The 19,935-nt window shown below is 39.3% G+C and overlaps 1 protein-coding gene across 1 annotated transcript; it reads right to left on the bottom strand.

The window, feature by feature from the left end:
- Nucleotides 1-2,201: 2,201 nt before the first annotated feature.
- Nucleotides 2,202-9,206, bottom strand: LOC126455703 (defensin-like). Its single transcript, XM_050091472.1, has 2 exons — nucleotides 9,072-9,206; nucleotides 2,202-2,394 (listed from the first exon to the last, which is right to left on the bottom strand). Exons 1-2 carry the CDS (start codon nucleotides 9,139-9,141, stop codon nucleotides 2,231-2,233), a joined length of 234 nt encoding a protein of 77 aa, XP_049947429.1. The 5' UTR covers nucleotides 9,142-9,206; the 3' UTR covers nucleotides 2,202-2,230.
- Nucleotides 9,207-19,935: the final 10,729 nt, after the last annotated feature.

The raw sequence follows: 19,935 nt of genomic DNA, 5'->3' as shown, positions 1-19,935 counted from the left end.
TAGGGAAGAGTGAATTATATTCTTAATTTCTTTCGAAGAGCATGGAGTAATTGTAAGTTATTTGTGTGAACGAAACAATGCTTCTTGCATATTTTCTATTGTTTTACCCTTACATGCCAATCTTCCGACCTAGTTAGAGAAAGAGATTATTGAATACATTACGCAGTATTATCTAACACTATAATACCAATAAGTGTAGAACAATCGTTCACAACTTATTGTAAATTACGTATAACAGACACTGCAGTGCCCTGGCTTCTAGACGAAACGCCAACGAGAAGCGGTTGCAAGTAGCCTTTGGGCTCATCAGTTGGTGTTATAAATGTATCAGGGTGAACTTCCGGCCGGCCGTTGTGGTCGAGCGGTTCTAGGCGCATCAGTCCGGAAGCACGAGGCTGCTACGGTCGCAGGTTCGAATCCTGCCTCGGGCACGGATGTGTGTGGTGTCCTTAGGTTAGTTAGGTTTAAGTAGTTTTAAGTCTAGGGGACTAATGACCTCAGACGTTAAGTCCCATAGTGCTTAGAGCCATTTCCACCATTTGGTGAACCTTAACACAAGTTACCTTCCTCTGCAGATTTCCTCCTCAGTCAGCAATAATTCCCATCAGATTGGCATTCTTCTTCAGGTGCGAACATCTCTTTTTTTCACTAGGAGTCCTCCACCTTGTTTTTCTCACCTCTAAGCTTATAAATTGTTAGTTTTGAATGCAGTATTCTAATGATAAGATGTGCAGTTCATTACCATTTTAATTCACAATGCGATAAAAAAAAGAAGAACGTGTTAGACTCATGCAGCACTTCTCTCTATTCTGCTTTGGAATGGAACAAACAGAGCCATGAATCTTACTCATCCCGACGGAAAACACGTCACTAAGTACAATCCCTTGCACCGTGTAGTATTGCTGTCTTCGTAGAAACAATACAAATATGCCTCTGAGATATTTTAAGCATACTTGAACTAAAGTACTTGCGAGGAACACATTTTGCTCAACCTGCGCGTGTTTTCTGTTTCTGTTGTCTCTTATCTTTGACCTGTGCGATACTGAAATGGTTTTACATGTAGCATTCGTAGGAATCCAAGGACGTAAATTCATCATGGGTGTCTTCAGCGGTAATTTTGAATATCGCAAATATAAATCAACTTCATGCAATGTGGGCATTGTACCTTAACTGCAGTGACTGTCATGACTGTGTTGAATGTAGTTGATTGCGTGGATTAATGATCATGAAAGACCAAACAGAAATTCTCTGGCACTATGCAGCTTATTAGCTTGCAATACCGTCAGGGGGCCACCAACCCCTTACTCCAGATGGAGCCTCATCACATTAGCGACTACCTATGACAAAGGAGCAGGTAGAGAAGTATGGTGACCAACTGCCTGAAGGGTAAGATGTTCCACAGACCTCAAACATATAAAAATCTTCTGCATGAAAAAATGGAATCCTTATCGAACGCCTGCAGCCTCAAATGCAATAAGACATACAAGACATTTTACATATGTAGACACTCACACGACGTCGAGTACTGAAGAGAAGTCGGTTATCATCCTATGACACTGCCACCAAATCACATCACAGTGAAATGAGTTTTGGATACAAACGGCAGAAATTTTGTGATCACCTTTGAACATTAAAGAAGTGCTAGAGGGTTGAGAACACCAATAACTGGAAAGAACCTACCTTGAAGCGGTGAGAAGGTGGTTTTTTGACTCATTCTTCGTAGTAGAGATGAATGTGGGTTCCGAGAATTTGTAGTCAATTTTCGGCTAGTCTGCTGCCTGCAACTGAGTTCCTATTTGGGGGTAAGTAGGTAATCTTGTTTCCTGAACTCCTTGAAACATCGACATAGCAAAGGACAAAAAGAAATAGTAAAGAACCTTGAAATGTAACGTAAGCCGAAGTTAAGGTCGTAGGAAACAGAATAGTCTCGCAGTGGGCAAAAATGGGAAAACAAATGATGACTAACCTTGTATTTCATAACAGGTATTTTAATCATGATAAGAATTACCCGTCAGGTTTGGAGGATTACCGGAACTACCTCTTTTGTAAAGGCCGGATTTCTACAGGTGTTACGCACACTTGGAGAGAGTAACATCTTACAGTGAAATATTTAATGAAAATCCACCAGATACAATGAAAAGAATAATCAATGGCATTCACATATGAAGATTATGTACATTTAATGATGAAACGTCCTCGATGACAGCACTGTTGTTGGAAGGGCGGCGGACTACTTGCGGCAGTGGCAGACGCCCTTATTGCAGTAGCCGCCCCTGAAGCCTTTTCGCATGGCGATGCAGCGGGCGGCGCAGGGAGAGTCCCCTACGCCGAAGGCGCTCAGCAGGTCACACGTGGCACGCACGTGGCGGTCGCCGTGACCATCCTCCCCTGTCGCTGTAATAAACAAACAAAGCACTTAACTTAAATCTGACACCTGGTCAAGTATGTACACAATATCTATACCGTATCAGTTTATTGGTTAAACATTAATCGTGTCACTAATCACTATTGACAGAAATGCATCCTTTCAGATTCCTAAATTGTAGGAATAAAGCACAAGGAACAAAAGGTTATGTATAACTTGTTCAGAAACCAGGCTGCAATTGTAAGAGCCGAAGGACGTAAATTGGAAGCATTTGTTGCGAAGGGAGTGAGGTATGGTTGTACCCTGTCACGTTGTTATTCAAACTGTACATTGAGCAAACTGTAAAGTAATCCAAGGACAAATTCAGGATTAGAATTAATGGCCAGTTAGAAGAAATAAGAACGATGAAGTTCTCCGGTGATGTAATTCTGTCAGAGACGGAAAAGCATTTGGGAAATCAGTCAAACGGAAAGGATAGCGTCTCGAAAAGAGGTTATGCTATTAATAACAACAGAAATAAAGCAAAACTTATTTTGTGTGCAATTAAATCTGTTAACGATGAGCGAATTAAATTTAGGAACTAACGCAGTTAAAATAATAGATTACTTCCACTTTTTGGGCACCAAAATAGCAGACCATGACCAAAATAGAGAGAATGTAAAATGCCTTCTGGCAGTTGTAAGAAAACCATTTCTGAATAAGAGGACCTTATTAACATTGTATATATACTTATGTGTGTGGGGACAGTGGTAGAGTTGGGGAGGGGGGAAGGGGGAATGACCTTTTCTGAAAGTGCTTGTCTCGGGTGGAGATGGCGATGTTTGCAAGTATCGAAGTTGATTTAAATTTCATCATCGGCGTCCAAACATCGATTGCTGTTACCACAATATATAGATAATTTGAACGTCAATGATACAAGATGAATTTGTGTAGAGAATGGAGTAAAAAGAGACGTGTAAATATATCTAATATCAATCAGTACATCAATATCAACTTAACACATGCTACAACTTTTGTCCACAGACCGTGAATATAATTGAATATAACATTTATGAGAGAAGTGCTATTGTGTTGTTCACAGAAGGCATATCCTGCCTTTGAGAACAGTCTTCCAGAAGCTGACGGTGTAACTATACAGCTGAAATACTGGAGTGCAATTTTTTGTAGTTTAGGATTGTCAGTGCCGATGATAAGATTTCCATGCTTTCTAATGGCTGTTGTCAAAGATCTCGAAGGCGATCTTTTAAGTAATAACTGAACTATGACGGTAGATCCTTTTCTGTTTCAGTTGTAAATTATTTTTCTTTTACTGTTTTGTATTGTGCAATCCATAATTCGAATATTACACAGCCGAAGGTGCCTATTTGACATATATTGGATGTATCGAAAACTAAAGATGCCTGTCGAGTTTTGAATGTGCTATTGGAATTATATTACAATCAAATCACATTTATTACATTGATATAATGTATGAATAAATATTCTGAATGTTCCATTGAAACAAAAAACAGCCAAACATTAGAGAATCAGGTATATGTTTGAAAATTAATGGGAAATAGTACCACTCAAAAGAATTATAAGCAACTGTAACCGAACCTTAATCATGTAACTTTTTCTTCCAAATGCTATTTCTATTTCTTTAACCATTACACAGATGCTGATATGAAACACACTCAGAATAAATTTCTTTAAATGAAAAAACATTGAAAGTAGCACGAAGTATCCTGGTCTTTTTTTTCCAACATTGAAGATCGATCGTTTGTTTTTAACATTGTTGTTACGATGTATTAAAGTGTTCAGTATTGGTATACAACGTCAACATCCGTCTCACAACCCTGGTCTGAAGTGCAGCGTTGTATGGAAGAGAAAAGTGGACACGGTGAGAATAGAAACTTGTGACATCCGGTTATAAAGAAGAATTCTGAAGATAAAGCGATTAAACAATAAACTAGGGGTGATAAGATTCTGTGATAACAGCAGTAAAATGCCAAGTGTTGGGAAATGGTTCCTGTGGCTATGTGGAATACGACATGCAGAATTTGGACACCAAATCTTGAACTACAGCTTAACCTACATTAGCGTCTTATCGTCATCAGCCGTTTGACCTCAAATACTAGATCAATTCCTCTTCCAGACTTTTCTATACATTCTGTCACACACAGCCTTGTTGCTCCTGCATATTCTCTGTCAACCACACACCTTCTGCTACACAGTAGTTGGTTCTCTACCTCTCGTTTGGAATCCATCCTTGGTCCACTTGCCACGCATTCGCCTTTCTGCGTGTGCCACACACCTCCATTCCACTTTCTTTAGACACATGATTACGCCTATCACTTCAGTCTATTGCTGGTCCATTTGTTTCCTTTTTTGCCTTTCCTTGCAATTCCCACCATGCAACTCTCCATCGGTAACTTTTTTGAAAAAGTTTGCTTCTTTAGCTGATGCACTTCATGACATTTTTTCCTAGACTTTTCATTTATTTTGCTCTCCTGTCGCTCGCTCTCTGCAACTGCGCTGGTTACAAATGCTAATCAATTGGTACTATGATTTCATTGCTAATTTGTTCTATTTTCTGTTCAATGGTTTATTATACATGATTTAAGTGTTATTATAATTTTTTATTGCTCCTACTATCAGTCTTTCCGTATTAAGCTCTTCCATTCGTTATTGAAGTTTACCAGCACAAAAATATGCCAGCAATAGAGCTCAGTCGAGAACACGGAGGTTGCTCAGATGTTCTCCCTCTTCTTTCTCTCTTTTTTGGAGTCATTCCGATGTTATTGTAATCAATAGTGAGTAACTAGTGTTAAAAGAAACAAACAACCTATTAGTAAGCTTTTGGTTTTTGTTTTGAATTTTATTTTGCATTTAATGTGTTCTGTGCCTTTAAAGACCATGGCTTTACTCGTTTCGTTTAGCATACTAAGATTGTGCTCTATAGTTGAAGATCATGAGTGGCTCTTTGTAAAGATCCCTCATTGTCATCTACACTCCTGGAAATTGAAATAAGAACACCGTGAATTCATTGTCCCAGGAAGGGGAAACATTATTGACACATTCCTGGGGTCAGATACATCACATGATCACACTGACAGAACCACAGGCACATAGACACAGGCAACAGAGCATGCACAATGTCGGCACTAGTACAGTGTATATCCACCTTTCGCAGCAATGCAGGCTGCTATTCTCCCATGGAGACGATCGTAGAGATGCTGGATGTAGTCTTGTGGAACGGCTTGCCATGCCATTTCCACCTGGCGCCTCAGTTGGACCAGCGTTCGTGCTGGACGTGCAGACCGCGTGAGACGACGCTTCATCCAGTCCCAAACATGCTCAATGGGGGACAGATCCGGAGATCTTGCTGGCCAGGGTAGTTGACTTACACCTTCTAGAGCACGTTGGGTGGCACGGGATACATGTGGACGTGCATTGTCCTGTTGGAACAGCAAGTTCCCTTGCCGGTCTAGGAATGGTAGAACGATGGGTTCGATGACGGTTTGGATGTACCGTGCACTATTCAGTGTCCCCTCGACGATCACCAGTGGTGTACGGCCAGTGTAGGAGATCGCTCCCCACACGATGATGGTGGCGCTCACCTGCACGGCGCCAAACACGCATACGACCATCATTGGCACCAAGGCAGAAGCGACTCTCATCGCTGAAGACGACACGTCTCCATTCGTCCCTCCATTCACGCCTGTCGCGACACCACCGGAGGCGGGCTGCACGATGTTGGGGCGTGAGCGGAAGACGGCCTAACGGTTTGCGGGACCGTAGCCCAGCTTCATGGAGACGGTTGCGAATGGTCCTCGCCGATACCCCAGGAGCAACAGTGTCCCTAATTTGCTGGGAAGTGGCGGTGCGGTCCCCTACGGCACTGCGTAGGATCCTACGGTCTTGGCGTGCATCCGTGCGTCGCTGCGGTCCGGTCCCAGGTCGACGGGCACGTGCACCTTCCGCCGACCACTGGCGACAACATCGATGTACTGTGGAGACCTCACGCCCCACGTGTTGAGCAATTCGGCGGTACGTCCACCCGGCCTCCCGCATGCCCACTATACGCCCTCGCTCAAAGTCCGTCAACTGCACATACGGTTCACGTCCACGCTGTCGCGGCATGCTACCAGTGTTAAAGACTGCGATGGAGCTCCGTATGCCACGGCAAACTGGCTGACACTGACGGCGGCGGTGCACAAATGCTGCGCAGCTAGCGCCATTCGACGGCCAACACCGCGGTTCCTGGTGTGTCCGCTGTGCCGTGCGTGTGATCATTGCTTGTACAGCCCTCTCGCAGTGTCCGGAGCAAGTATGGTGGGTCGGACACACCGGTGTCAATGTGTTCTTTTTTCCATTTCCAGGAGTGTATTATTTCCTGATCTTCAAAGTAAAGCAGACTTACTACGTAATTATGTGTAATTTCCTATTCTCCTGCCGTTATTTCCTTAATACTTTGGCTATGCTAGGGACGTATTGCACTGAGTCTTACACCTACACAAACGCAATTTCTAAATCTCTAATCCGGGGTACGTTTACATTTCTGAATCAGTGGACATGTTCTTCATTACAATTATCAACCGTAAAAGAGAAATATCCTTATCTGCACAGCGATCCACAAGTTAGCACGGTTAACGTGATTCAAAACTGTTCTACAGTTTATATCAAGAAGGTACTTTCATCTCTCCGATATTCTCATTTATCTGGCTAAGTGTGAGAATGTAATCCGTAAATGAATGTAATATTTTTCTATTGGCAAGACGTTCTCTACTATTTTTCTTAGCTCTACATCGTAATATACGGGTATATCTTATGTGCTGTGATAAAAATCCATCACTCTGAGACTTGTAGCAGACTGTAAATATAGCAGAAAGATTCGGCCGTATAATTTCATATTTTAACACAGTTTTTAAAAAATCAAAGAAATTTATTCTATAGTGTATGACAATGGAGAAGACAGACGATAGATAAAATGAAACAAAGGACAGATAAGCGAATCACACTTCCGTTCCTCAAAAGATATTAACATAAGAGGAAGAAGTTTGCTGGAGGAACCCGAGGCAGGATGGAACGGCTAGCACCGCCAGTAATAAATACATGCAGTAACAGTTTGCACAACATAATAGCGATGGAAGAAGAAAAAAGAAAAATTCACTGGACGTTTGTCGTGTTCGAAGAATAACTTGCGACACGTTCAGTGTCATCACCGACAGAAGTGAATGCAAATTCTTTCCGTCGTAATGAATATGTCAATCTAAATAGCTCCACACCAGAAGAATTCGGGGAGACATTTACGATCATCATGGTTCCTAGCGGAGCATATCATAGACATCAGAGTTACTGGAGAAAACAGCCAACTTCCAAAGAAATATAATAACCATTGCAGACAACACGTGCAGGTAATTACTTTAGCAACAGTTTCCTGCCACAAGCAGTTATTCGTAAGACTTATACAGTTACTTAAGTCGTATTTACGTGCAATCATATTGTAGTAAATTTCATTTTATTACGTTACATGTCATTAAGTCGAATGCAGTCTTTAAAATACAAATAAGTACGTAGTACTGTTACCACCACACACTCGAAAAGTGAAATTCACTTTTAACAACCAAAATACCTGCCATTTTATCGCTACGTTTTTGCATATTTCCTTCTGTAACTTCTACTGAGCGTGCTAGCTGCGTAAAAGAATCCACAAATCCACCGAAGCAAGGAAAAAACAATTATCCAACTTGCTTTTCTACGTGGCTAGCGTTCGGAACGAACCAACAACTACGTAATTTTTCGATCGTCAATCCTTCTATGAACCTGTGAATACCCCCATAAATACAACGAATTGTGACAGTTATCAACAGCAAAGAGAGCACCATTTTTTAACTCTTAACTATATGTGTGTAATATCCAAATCTAAGATCATATTTTCAATTAATTTATGTTTTCCTCTTATTATTTAATTCCGAAATAATCACCCTTTTAACTGATTTCAAGTTGTTTTTTGTTTCTTCCTCTTATGCACCAATCTTTTTGCCTCAACATACCTTCTACGACCAACATCTTGTATAAATTGTGTTCCATATTCTAGTTTTTGTATGCTCCCGCAAGTTACCATCTGAACTACTTTTGTCATCACCGGTAGTCGTAATAGAGTCCCAGTTGCTGTCCTATATTTCAGCACAGGTTTTCTCAGTTATTATTTACAGGAGTTTTTAATTACCGTTTTTGTTAGTTGACAGGAGAAGGTGACAAGTTGTGCCGAGTGGCCACCTGTGTTGACAGCAATCCCGGTAATTCAACTATAGTTTGTTGTCCGAAAACGCTTTTATCATATCGATTTTTCCCTCAGTTTGTTTCACTGTTTATTTATTTACAGCCGATTTCTGGGCGTTTCATAGTTTCATCTTCAAGTAGTTATGCACTGTTATCAAAATGAACTATACCTGCAAGAATATCCTGTTGCTGTACCAAGTCTAATGTAAATATGAGACTCTAGCTATCCTGACCACTCGTAAAGATTTAACCCAATAAATATCTGGGAGTATGCGGACGTAGCTCTTTTAATTGTAACGGCCACATTAAACTAATAGCACGATATTCGAATGCCGGAATAAAATGCACTGGAAGAACGACTCGAAATGTTGTAAACTAATTACAGGTACTTTGTAAAGCGTTTCTATGATGATAACGCACTTGTCACTGTGCAAGTGGTTACCTGGAGCAGCAGATGTAATAGCCGCGATGACGACCAGGGCGAGAAGAACGGAAGTTATAAAGCTTCTCATCGTGGTTGAGCTGTGCACACACAGGGTCGATGTCAACAAACGTCAGCTACCGTCCCAAGCAGTGGTGTTGTCTGCGTTATCTGTCCGGTGGCAGTATGTTTATATACAGGGGCAGAAACGGTGATCGAGCTGAGATAGGATTCCCCTGCGCTAGTCGCTTTCTCCTTCCGCCGTGCTGCTTCCCGTAACGGTATTGAGGCTACGACACATCCACAGACCCTGTCACGCATTTTAGGGGGTGCCCCTTGACAGTGAAACATACTGTCACGTAGCAACCTTGACGTCTGATAGTTCAATTTCATCACAGGCTTAAGCCGTCGGCACACGGACCGTGCTATCGAACGTTAACGTTGAGCGTGCGAAGTTCAGCGTGCTGCTGAACGCTCAGGAACGATGCTACTTGTGCATACGGTACGTGGGCCCCAATGTGGTGTACGCGATCGCAACGCACTCCAGCGGCAGTTGTTTCTAGTAGTTCGTAAATCACACTATTTACTCAACGGGCGTGCGTAAAATTCCCACGTTAGCTCTATTAAAACGCACATTTTCTCCATCGTCCACGAAAAGGAAAGTACCATGCCCAATCAATAAGGACACAGGCTTATAACAGTTCCATTACAAACAGCGGGGTACAAGTTGGAATACTTCTCTGCATACGATGAACATTATTTCATCATTCCCACATTTTAGTAAAACTCCAGGGTCAGTCTTACTTGATCACTGTTCGTACCCAGTAGCAGAATCCTTGCAACATGTGAATTACGAAGCGTAAAAGAAAAAGGAACAAAATAACTTTATACAAGTAGCGCAAGCTGTCCTGTAGATTAAGCCAATCGAACAAAGTCACCCCTCAAAAAAAGGTGAACTTATATTTACATAACATCAAATATTATAGCGTATAATTATATTAAACTAATAATAAAGTATCAGAACCTAATAATGCGAATGTTAGGAAAAAACTTTTTTGGAGTGTTAAGACGCGAACCACCGCCCCAACAAAAAAGAGCTCCTTAGACAGAGACGCTAACCATTACGCTAAACCCATAATACCTGTGGTGTACTTAATCATATTGTATTACAGGTTGCTAAAACCGTTAATCGTAGATAATTATGTTACTAATTGAAATTTAATTATAACATATTGTACCAAGAACAATGCGTTTTTGGTGGATCTTCAGTGTGTCGCTGCCTTCAAATAGCCTACTCTTATAATACGCAGGTTACAATAATTCTTTTGCCACGAATACGATGTTCCTCACAATTTTATTGGAACGAATTACACAACTAACGACGGGTTTTTCAGTGATTCTCAATTTGCTGGTGCTCAGAAACGGCATATATACATATAGGTTTGAAATGAACGCCAATATGGCGCCTCACAACTCTGTACTGATGGGAGACGGCGTGCGTGTGACGTAGTGGCGCTGTGCCATCTCATTGGTCAACGCTCAGACGCACGCTCAGAATATCTGACATGCCAGATATTGCTCTGCACGTTCGGAAAGACTCCCGAACGTGCTATTCCACGCTATGACGTCAGAAACTCGGCACGCTCAACGCTCAACGTTAAGATGCACGGTCCGCGTGCCGACGGCTTTACTGTCTCCCAGGCTAAATTTCAGCTCTTTTGCGCTCCTGTGAGTGCCCGTAACGGTCAGACCACACCCGTTTCCAGACCGCGCAGTTCTTAGGAGCAACCGTAGCATGATGCGTGACAAATGCAAGTAACATTATTTGCCTTAATGTAAGCGTGATGACAACTGGCGGTGTACATCAACAGAAACGTGAACAGTATCACATCTTTGATTCAGTAATATAATGTATCCACATATCACGTTTCTTTCGCCACGATATTTTTGTAACCTTTCTGTTACCAAGTGAGGAAACGGCCACACCTAAGGAGATAGTGTTAACTTAAGTTGATGATAAGTTTTCAGAGCTACTCGGACACTCGTCGTCTCTTCGCTAAACAGACACCTTCTAGTATCCTAGTATTCGAGATCAAATAATCTCTTCAAACAGTATTTCTGTAATTTAATTCACCATTATTCATATAAAATTCTGTAAATGAAACACAGTTACAGAAATCTATATACTTTTCTCGAATCTATGTAAATATTATAATTTTAAAATGTCACACAATAAAGCGAAAATTATGACTTTTAGAGAAAAAGATCCGGTAAGATTAAAGAAAACATTTTGGAGCGAGTATCAATTTTATAAATATCTTAGCAGCAAGTATCGAATTTTAAAAATCCTGGCAGCTTTTTTCCTTTTTGTTTTTCTGGTTTTTTGTTTTTTGAATCATCTGGCTTCTGACTCGTTTGATTCCGATCGCCACGAATTCCTCTCCAGTGCCAACCTCGCTATCTCAGAGTAGCACTTGTAACCTACGTCCACAATTTTTTTTTCTCGATTATTCCAATCTCTGACTTTCTCTACAATTTTCACACTCTACATTTCCCTGTAGTACCACTGAATTTATTTAAAATGTATGTGAAATCTTATGGGACTTAACTGATGAGGTCATCAGTCCCTAAGCTTACACACCACTTAACATAAATTATCCTAAGCACCAACACACACACCCAAGCCCGAGGGAGGACTCGAACCTCCACCAGGACCAGCCGCCCAGTTCGAATTTATTTCCTAATATCTTCACTAATGTTCTACGATTCTGTCCCTTATTCTTGTCAGCATTATCCACATATTTCTTTCCTCGCCAATTCTGCGGCGAATCTTTTTTTCAAATTCAAATGGCTCTAAGCACTATGTTACTTAACATCTGAGGTCATCAGTCCCCTAGATTTAGAACTACTTAAACCTAACTAACCTAAGGACATCACACACATTCATGCCCGAGGCAGGGTCCGAACCTGCGACCGTAGCAGCAGCAGCATCGTGGTTTCGGACTGAAGCGCCTAGAACCGCTCGGCCACAACGGCCGGCGAACCTTTTTTTTCTTCTCTTGTAAGTCCACCTAACTTTCAACGTTCTTCTGTAGCACTACATCTCAAATTCTTCGATTATCTTCTGTTCTGGTTTCATTATCATACAATGTTATGCTCCAAACGTACATTCTCAGTAATTTCTTTCTCACAAATGATATTTTTAAGGACTATTACAGTACATACGATTATGGATAGGATACGGAATGAAGATATTAAGAAATAATTAAATACAGAATTAGTACACAATAAAATATTAAATTATAGACAAAATTGAACGGATCACTTACACAATATGGAAAATATCAGACTTTCCAAGGCAGCTCTCGATAACAGGCCGAGGGAAAGAAAAGACAGACGACCCAGTACTAGGGACGGGAAAAACCGACGGGTTAAAACCGGTGTTTAAGTCCTAAATAAGAGGTAATTTTCGGCATTGTTCTGGTCTCGGTTATAAAATGTGCTTTTTATTTTTCCCTAATAACCGAGTAAAATACCGAACGAAATACCAATTAGCCATAATAGCAGTGCTAAAGTTTTTCTTTTTTACATAAACCTTTTTAAATAAAGTAGTAACTTTTTCGTAAAGTATTCGTTGGTTTCAAATACTGCGTCCATACAGAAAATGGGAAACGCGATCAATCCTATTTGAATAACGATGTCGTCAGAAACGAGGAACAATCACATAGCATAATAAATGGTAAAGCATTACTGAGATAATACAGCCGCTGTTCCCATGCCTTGTGGCTTAACGTATGCTTGTGTGTGCAGTGTGCAAGGCTTACACCACCTGGCCTGTACGGCAGTTTCTCGTTGTCGTCGCCGGACATACGTTGTATTGCAGAACAGCACCAACGCTAGTTGTCAATATTTTTACGTAGCAATGAAGTACAGTGCTTCTTTTGCTTTAATAGATTAAAGATTTGTCTGCCATTTCTATTGAATAAGAAGAGAGGAGGAAAATTATAGTAACAGCAATGAGTTAAGAACTAAACAACAATCCATTGATAGCATACAATAAAAATGGAAAGTAGTTGATTTTTGCCTGTGTCTGCATAATATGTCTTTACCTACGTGTAGCCCTTGAAAAAGGACGAATTAAAATGAAAACCAGAGTTCTTCAAATCCGGTTTTCGCTCTTCTACACTGACCTTTCGTAGTGTCCAAGTTCCAAAACAATTGGAATCAACTAATTATCACTCTTCGAGAAAAGTAGCGAAAGATGGACAGATTACTATCTCTTTTATTTTCTTACTTAATTTGATATTTTGTTTTTATGCATTTTGAAACTGGGTCAAAATTTTTCAGTCTCTGCTCGATTTTTATGTTTATTACTGGAATTAATAGGAACAAAAAACCGAAAACCGGTTATTTCAGATACCGGTTATTTTTAGCGGTGTTAACAGTCAAGTTACACTGGCGTGGAAAGAAAACTATATATCTGAGAATAGGTTGTATCAGGGATACCAGCCTTCCCTACCAAGAACACGATGTAGACTACGGTGAAGCGGGAACGGGCAAAAATGCCTAACCTATAAAGTGAAGAAGGACATATTACAGCTACAGTACCTCAGTTCGCATATCAAGTATGATACATTTTATTAAATTTACTTTCCTATACTCACTTGATACTTAGGTTACAGTTTTCTTCATGGAAATGGTTATGTTTTGTCCGTCCTCTTTTGGAGTAATTCTGCGCTGTGTGGGATCCTTACGAGATAGGATTGACGAAGTACATCGAGAAAGCCCAAAAAATAACAGCACATTTTGTACTATGGAGTAATAGAGCAGAGAGTGTCAGGGACATGATACAGGATTTGGGATGGAGATGGAAAACCGTCCTTGTGGCGGCATCTTCTCACGAAATTTCAATCGACAACTTTCTCCTCTGAATGAGAAAAAACTTTGTTGACGCTGCCCCACATAGGAAGAAACGATCATTATAATAAAATAAGAGAAATCAGAGCTCGCACGGAAACGTATAGGTTTTCTTCTTTCTCCGCGCTGGTCGAGGGTGGAATCATAGAGAATTACATTAAATGTATTCGCAATTGCAAGTAAGGACAACCATCAGCTGTAGAATGGAATGTGCCAGACTGGGAGTGGAACTCGTATATTCCTCTTGTCACGAGCGGTCGCCTTACCATTTGGCTATTGGTGCACGTCTCATGGCCACACCCACAATTCTGTATGTCGTCAACCATGCGTCTACGACCCGCACTCGTACATCAGTTATGTATATTCCCGTACAGGTCAGACGTTGTACTTGAAAGTCGCTTGCCCGCTATCGGCACTTAAATTGTATCGTATAATAGGGAATTAGTGTGAAGGTGGTTCGGTGAACCCTTTGCCAGATACTGAAGTGTGATTTGCGGGGTAGCTATGTCGATGTAGATGTGACCACTGACTGCATTACATGTTTTGGAAGATTCTTTTTTGTGGCTGGATGCCTACCCCTTCTGTCATAATCTGTTACTCCATATAAATTTATCATTTATTTTTACAACATCCCCTTCTATGAACATCAGAATATCTCGAAGAGTATTCATGAAGAAGTTTTTTAAAACATCAAATTAACTATCTGTATTTTTTGGAAATGAAATAATCTTTACCTATTTCGAATATCTTTTTGAGTTTGTTGAACACTTAAATGCCTTTGATGTCACGTAATCTATCATCTTTCATCACGTGTATAGGTTTAGTTATTTTAAATTTCTTTATGAAAGTAAAATTTTTTCGAAAGAAGGATGCATTACGCTGCCCACAAGAAAAGAAAACGTATGATCATAAACTTGGCAAGAAGGTATTTGCATTGTTAATCTTTTGTTAAGGCATAAAATTATTTTCACTCGTATGAGTTTACTTTCATTCCCATGCAACAATCAGCTTCAGGCCAAGTAGTCGTTGGAAAGCAACGAGCTCGGTGATGAGAAACAGTGTTATGGTTAATGCAAGGAGTTTGCTTTGTATAATAATAATGATAATGGTAATAATAATAATAATAATAATATTAATATTCAGCAACTGAAAGATTCACATTAAGCAGAAAGGAAGGAGGAAGGAGATTTATCGACATAAAAAACCTACATTATGGACAGGTAGACAATTTAAGAAAATTCTTTATAGAACGAGCAGAAACTAGCAAAATACACAAAGCAATCACTCATATAAATACATCGGCTACACCACTGCAATTTCATAACCACTTCTACAACCCTTTAGATCACATAAGATCAACAGATACGAAGAAAGCAAATTGGAAAAAGAAAACACTACATGGCAAGCACCCGTATCATCTAACACAGCCACACATCGATCAAGACGCATCCAACACATGGCTAAGAAAAGGCAATATATACAGTGAGACCGAAGGTTTCATGATTGCAATACAGGTCAAACAATAAACACCAGATATTACAGCAAGCATATTATTAAAGATCCCAATACCACAACAGATAAATGCAGACTTTGCAAACAACAAATAGAAACAGTAGATCACATCACAAGCGGATGTACAATACTAGCAAATACAGAATACCCCAGAAGACATGACAATGTAGCAAAAATAATACATCAACAGCTTGCCTTACAACATAAACTTATAAAACAACATGTTCCCACATACAAGTATGCACCACAAAATGTACTAGAGAACGATGAATACAAATTATACTGGAACAGAACCATTATAACAGATAAAACAACACCACATAACAAACCTGACATCATACTCACCAATAAAAAGAAGAAATTAACACAACTAATCGAAATATCCATACCCAATACAACAAATATACAAAAGAAAACAGGAGAAAAAATTGAAAAATACATCCAACTGGCTGAGGAAGTCAAAGACATGTGGCATCAGGATAAAGTTGACATCATACCAATTATACTATCAACTACAGGAGTCATACCACACAATATCCACCAGTACATCAATGCAATACAGCTACATCCGAACTTATATATACAACTACAGAAATCTGTAATTACTGACACTTGTTCAATTACCCGAAAGTTCCTAAATGCCATGTAACGTATACCATACAGTTAAAAGGAAGTCACGCTTGATCAAGGTCCACGTAGCCTTCCATTTTTAACCAGACATAACGTCTGAGACAAGAAAGAAGTAATAATAATAATAATAAAACCCGTGGAGGCCCAGGAAAAGAATAGGCCTCCGGTATGTTCTGCCAGTCGTAAAAAGCGACGAAAAGAACAAACCACTAATAGGGCTAACCTCCGTTTAGTGTGATTAGTTGGTTCAGGGCAGAACTAATGAAGCCTCGGACAAGCGCTGTCATGGTCGAGGACGATGCTTGAACCCTATGCCCGTCCACAATGGTAACAACACTGCTAGCCACACGGAAAATGATTTAAATCCAGATAGAGGTGATTTGCAGGATATGCTTCTTGTAACCACTCCAGAAGGAAAACAAAGACAGACTATGAGATGGTCAGATGAAGTTAACCGACACCTCATGTTCTGTTATTACCAAGCAACAAACATAATAACCAACACAACTGGATACAGATCACAAGTATACACAACATTTATTACCAGATACCCAGAACTAAAATTTTTAACAGAACAACGACTAGCTGATCAGATCCGTGTAATAATCAAAAACAACAGGATACCCCAGTCAGAATTAGAGAACATCAAACAACAAGTACAACAAATACTGGAACAAAATAATGTGCAATCAGAAGAAGAAGAAAATACAGTAATGGACTGAAACATCCCAGAGCAAACAAACAAAGAACAACACGCATCAGTTAAACAATCAGAGGAAAACGAAATCTTAAGACAGCCACCAGAACAAGCACAAATAGAACACGAAGTGACACACATGTTAGATATAGAAGAAAAATTTCAGCTGACATATATAGAATACAAAGACACAAATACAGACATTAGACCATTCTTGCATAGACCACCAAATAACCCACAAGTCGAAACAACAATAACAACTATCAACACAATCATACACAACAAAATAAATGAAAATACAACTATGGAAGATTTACAACTACTGGTTTATATAGGAGCACTCACTACACTAAATATACACACTAGGCAGAGATCAGAACCAACCAATACACAGAAGAAACCCACAAAACCAGCATGGCAACACAGGGTACAGATCGGAATAGAAAAACTGAGAAAAGACATCAAACAGCTAACACAATTTATAAGAAATGAAATATCAGACAAAAAACGATAAAGGTTAGGTAAAATCTCACAACAAGAAGCGATAGAGCAATTCGATGAAAAGAAGCAGAAATTACAAGAAATGCCAAAACGACTTAGAAGATACAAAAAAAAGTGAAAATAGAAGGAAACAAAACCAAACATTCAACACAAACCAAAAGAAATTTTACCAGGCAATAGATAACACACGTTAAAATAGACAATCCACCAAACATAACAGACATGGAACAGTTCTGGGGCAACATATGGTCAAAACTGGTACAGCATAACAGGCATGCACGGTGGATACAAGCAGAAACAGACACATACAAGATGATACCACAAATGCCTAAAGTGATAATTTTGCAACATGAAGTCACCCAAGCAATTAATTCTACTCACAATTGGAAAGCCCCTGGAAAAGATAAAATAGCAAATTTCTGGCTAAAGAAGTTCACCTCAACACATTCACATCTAACTAAATTATTTAACAGTTACATTGCAAGCCCATACACATTCCCTGATACACTTACACATGGAATAATCTATCTGAAACCTAAAGATCAAGCAGACACAGCAAACCCAGCTAAATATCGCCCCATCACATGCCTACCAAAATATACACAATATTAACTTCAGTCATTACACAGAAATCAATGACACATACAACACAGAACAAAATTATAAATGAAGAACAAAAAGGCTGTTGCAAAGAAGCATGAGGATGTAAAGAGCAACTGATAACAGATGCAGAGGTGACATATGAAGCTAAAACTAAATAAAGGTCGCTACACTACACATACATTGATTACCAGAAAGCTTTTGATTGTGTACCCCACTCATGGTTACTACAAATATTGGAAAAATACAAAGCAGATCCTAAATTGATACAGTTCCTAAATATAGTAATGGAAAATTGGAAAACCACACTTAATAGCCAAATAAATTCAAATAATATCACATCACAGCCAATACAGATTAAGCATGGAATATACCAAGGAGACTCATTAAGTCCTTTCTGGTTCTGCCTTGCTCTGAACCCACTATCCAACACGCTAAATAATACAAATTATGGATACAATATTACTGGAACATACCAATACAAAACCACACATTTGCTATACATATATGATCTAAACCTAGTGGCAGCAACAAATCAACAACTCAACCGATTACTGAAGATAACAGAAGTATTCAGCAATGATATAGATATGGCTTTTGGAACAGGCAAATGTAAGAAAAATAGCATAGTCAAATGAAAACACAATAAACAAGACGATTACATATTGGATAACCACAGCGACTGCATAGAAGCGATGGAAAAACAGATGCCTATAAATATCTAGGATACAGACAAAAAATAGGAATAGATAATACAAATATTAAAGAAGAACTAAAAGAAAAATATAGACAAAGACTAAAAAAAACACTGGAAAAAGAATTGACAGCAATAAACAAGACAAAAGCTATAAATACTTATGCCATACCAATATTGACCTACTCATTTGGAGTAGTGAAATGGAGTAACACAGACCAAGAATCACTCAGTACACTTACATGATCACAATGCCACAAATATAGAATGCACCACATACATTCAGCAACAGAAAGATTCACATTAAGCAGAAAGGAAGGAGGAAGGGGCTTTATCGGCAAAAAAAAAAAAAAAAAAAACCTACATTATGGACAGGTAGACAATTTAAGAAAATTCTTTATAGAACGAGCAGAAACTAGCAAAATACACAAAACAATCACTCATATAAATATATCGGCTACATTATTGCAATTTCATAACCACTTCTACAACCCTTTAGATCACATAACATCAAAAGATACGAAGAAAGCAAATTGGAAAAAGAAAACACTACATGGCAAGCATCCGTATCATCTAACACAGCCACACATCGATCAAGATGCATCCAACACATGGCTAAGAAAAGGCAATATATACAGTGAGACGGAAGGTTTCATGATTGCAATACAGGTCAAACAATAAACACCAGATATTACAGCAAGCATATTATTAAAGATCCCAATGCCACAACAGATAAATGCAGACTTTGCAAACAACAAATAGAAACAGTAGATCACATCACAAGCGGATGTACAATACTAGCAAATACAGAATACCCCAGAAGACATGACAATGTGGCAAAAATAATACATCAACAACTTGCCATAGAACATAAACTAATAAAACAACATGTTCCCACATACAAGTATGCACCACAAAATGTACTGGAGAATGATGAATACAAATTATACTGGAACAGAACCATTATAACAGATAAAACAACACCACATAACAAACCTGACATCATACTCACCAATAAACAGAAGAAATTAACACAACTAATCGAAATATCCATACCCAATACAACAAGTATACAGAAGAAAACAGGAGAAAAAATTGAAAAATACACCCAACTGGCTGAGGAAGTCAAGGACATGTGGCATCAGGATAAAGTTGACATTATACCAATTATACTATCATCTACAGGAGACATACCACACAATATCCACCAGTACATCAACACAATACAGCTACATCAAAAAAATGGTTCAAATGGCTCTGAGCACTATGGGACTCAACTGCTGAGGTCATTAGTCCCCTAGAACTTAGAACTAGTTAAACCTAACTAACCTAAG

Source organism: Schistocerca serialis, chromosome 2 (genome assembly GCF_023864345.2).
Source record: "Schistocerca serialis cubense isolate TAMUIC-IGC-003099 chromosome 2, iqSchSeri2.2, whole genome shotgun sequence".
Classification (NCBI taxonomy): domain Eukaryota; kingdom Metazoa; phylum Arthropoda; class Insecta; order Orthoptera; family Acrididae; genus Schistocerca; species Schistocerca serialis.
This window is presented reverse-complemented; position numbering and strand designations above follow the sequence as displayed.

Excerpts from the sequence above, each read along its gene's own strand:
- LOC126455703 (XM_050091472.1), bottom strand. The coding sequence starts at position 9,141 with ATGAGAAGCTTTATAACTTCCGTTCTTCTCGCCCTGGTCGTCATCGCG. Across the intron at positions 2,395-9,071 it reads TATTACATCTGCTGCTCCAG|CGACAGGGGAGGATGGTCAC; the intron begins GTAACCACTTGC and ends TGTTTATTACAG.